Raw genomic sequence first — 2,105 nt, forward strand, 5'->3', positions numbered from 1 at the left:
TCTTTCCCGTCTTCCTCACTCCCCATCGTCTCCAGCAACGGAAACAGGAGCTGTTCCGGGACAATGCCACTCTGGGGGCCACTCTGCAGGCCGCCAGAGACACCCTGGTCCGGCTCACTGAGCTTCTGCGTGGCATGGACCAGGCCAAGGAGGTGAGCACCCTGCCCCCCGTCCCAAAGGGCTGCACGCTGGGCGGGGGCAGATCAGGTGGGGGTGGGTAGGGGATGGGGACGAGGGTCCCACCTAAGGCCACCCACCCCCAGGAGTACGAACGCCTTGCTGCCAGCCTGGACGGGGCCCAGACGCCCCTGCTCGAGAAGATGCGGGCCTTCTCCCCGGCGAGCAGCAAGGTGGACCTGGTGGAGGCCGCCGAGGCCCACGCCTGGCAGCTGGACCAGCTGGCGCTCAACCTTTCCAGGTACTGGGCCCAAAGAGGGTGCCCGGGGGCATGCAGCCAGGGCCTGGAGGTGGCCTAGCTGGTCTGGGAGGGCTCTTAGAAGGAGAGGCCGGTGTCCCTGCAGGGGCCGGGCAGAAGTCTGGGCCCAGGGTGGCAGGAAGAAGCAGGACAGGCACACAGGGCGGTGCAAGGCCGGGAGTCTAGAGCCGCCGGGCAGGCGGAGGCCCGTGAGGTGGGCGGAGCCCCCACCCGCACCCTGGGATCCTCCCTGCTTCCCCTCACAGCATCATCCAGGGGGTCAACCAGGACCGCTTCATCCAGCGGGCCGTCGAGGCCGCCACCGCCTACAGCAGCATTCTGCAAGCCGTGCGGGCCGCCGAGGGTGCCGCCGGCCAGGCACAGCAGCAGGCGAGCCGTATATGGGCGGTGAGGCCCTGATGCCCCCCACAGCCCCGGCGGGAGCCCGTTCCCTCGCGGCTCGGCCGGGCAGGTGTGAACTGCATCCCGTTTCTCTGTGTCTACAGGTAGTCGTGCAACGGGGCCTGGCGTCCCGAGCCCGGCAGCTGCTGGCGGACAGCGGTGCCCTGGAGGAGGCCGTCCTTGGGGAGCAGCGGAGGCTGGGCCTCGGTGAGTGCCGGGTCCAGCTGGGCGTCCGGGCTCCGTGGGGACCCTCACCTTCTGGCCACGTGGGTCGTCACCGTGTGAACCAGGGTCGCGGCTGCCCTCTGTGGGAATTTTCCCCACTGCTCGGCGAGTGCGTCCCTGGGAGCTCTGCGAAGGCCCACCACCCACCCTGGCCTCGTGACACGCCCCCAGGACGTGGAAGGGCCTGGGGAAGGGGACGTGGGGCCCGGCTGATGGTTTCCCTGATGTCCTGGCTGAGGGCCGTGTGCATGCCAGGCCGTCGAGGAGGAGCGGGTGGGGAGTGGGCAGTGGGGTGCGCCCTCTGCTGCTAGCACCTCAGGGCACTGGTGGCCACGAGCAACGGCTCAGCTTTTCTGAGCCTCCATTGTTTCACCTGTAAAATGGGAATAATTCCCTTGGCTGTGGCCCCAGGAGGCTGCCCCAAGACTTGGGCACCGGTGCCACCCCCTGAGCCGAGGGCCCTCGTGTCCAGATGTCTCCATCTGACCGTGTGCATGTGAGCCTTCATCCTCCCTGGTCAGGAGGGAGGACTGAAATGGGCTGCACCTGTACCCTGGGGGCGGGGGCTCCTCGGGACTGAGGCTGCCTGCCCCGCAGCGTGGGCCACCCTCCAGGGCACCGGGACCCGGCTCCGCGATGCCCGGGCCAGGAAGGAACAGCTGGCGGCCCGACTCCGGGAGGTGCAGGCCATGCTGGCTATGGACACAGGTAGGGTGGGTCTCCTTCCTGCCCCCGCCCTCACTGCTTGTCCCCAGAACTGAAGAGACACCTGTCCGGATAGACATCAGCCAGTCTGTCCAGTAGGCTCTGATGGGGGACATGTTCACACTTGTGCCGTCCGGAGCGGTGGCCGGGGCAACTGAGGGGGACCCCTGTGTGGGCAGCTCCAACCCTGGGGACCCTCCCCAGCCCTGGGGATCTGCTTCTGGTCGGAGACAGATGCCAAACGAACGTAGCCCCGGGCAGCAAGTGAAAACTGGAAGGGGCAGGGAGCGCGCGGAGAGAGGTGGCGCGGGGCAGGCGGGAGTGTGTGGCAGGGACTTGGGGCATCTGGGGGAGGTGG

The 2,105-nt window shown here is 68.3% G+C and overlaps 1 protein-coding gene across 1 annotated transcript in view; it reads left to right on the forward strand.

Moving 5' to 3' along the window:
• LAMA5 (laminin subunit alpha 5) overlaps positions 1–2,105 on the forward strand; it is a 48,602-nt gene that overhangs the window by 40,249 nt on the left and 6,248 nt on the right. Inside the window, 5 exon segments of the mRNA XM_024750178.1 lie at positions 36–152; positions 264–418; positions 682–823; positions 922–1,024; positions 1,640–1,750. Of these exon segments, the coding sequence (XP_024605946.1) occupies positions 36–152; positions 264–418; positions 682–823; positions 922–1,024; positions 1,640–1,750 (628 nt within the window).

Source organism: Neophocaena asiaeorientalis, unplaced genomic scaffold, assembly GCF_003031525.2.
Source record: "Neophocaena asiaeorientalis asiaeorientalis breed wild unplaced genomic scaffold, Neophocaena_asiaeorientalis_V1.1 scaffold606, whole genome shotgun sequence".
NCBI lineage: Eukaryota > Metazoa > Chordata > Mammalia > Artiodactyla > Phocoenidae > Neophocaena > Neophocaena asiaeorientalis.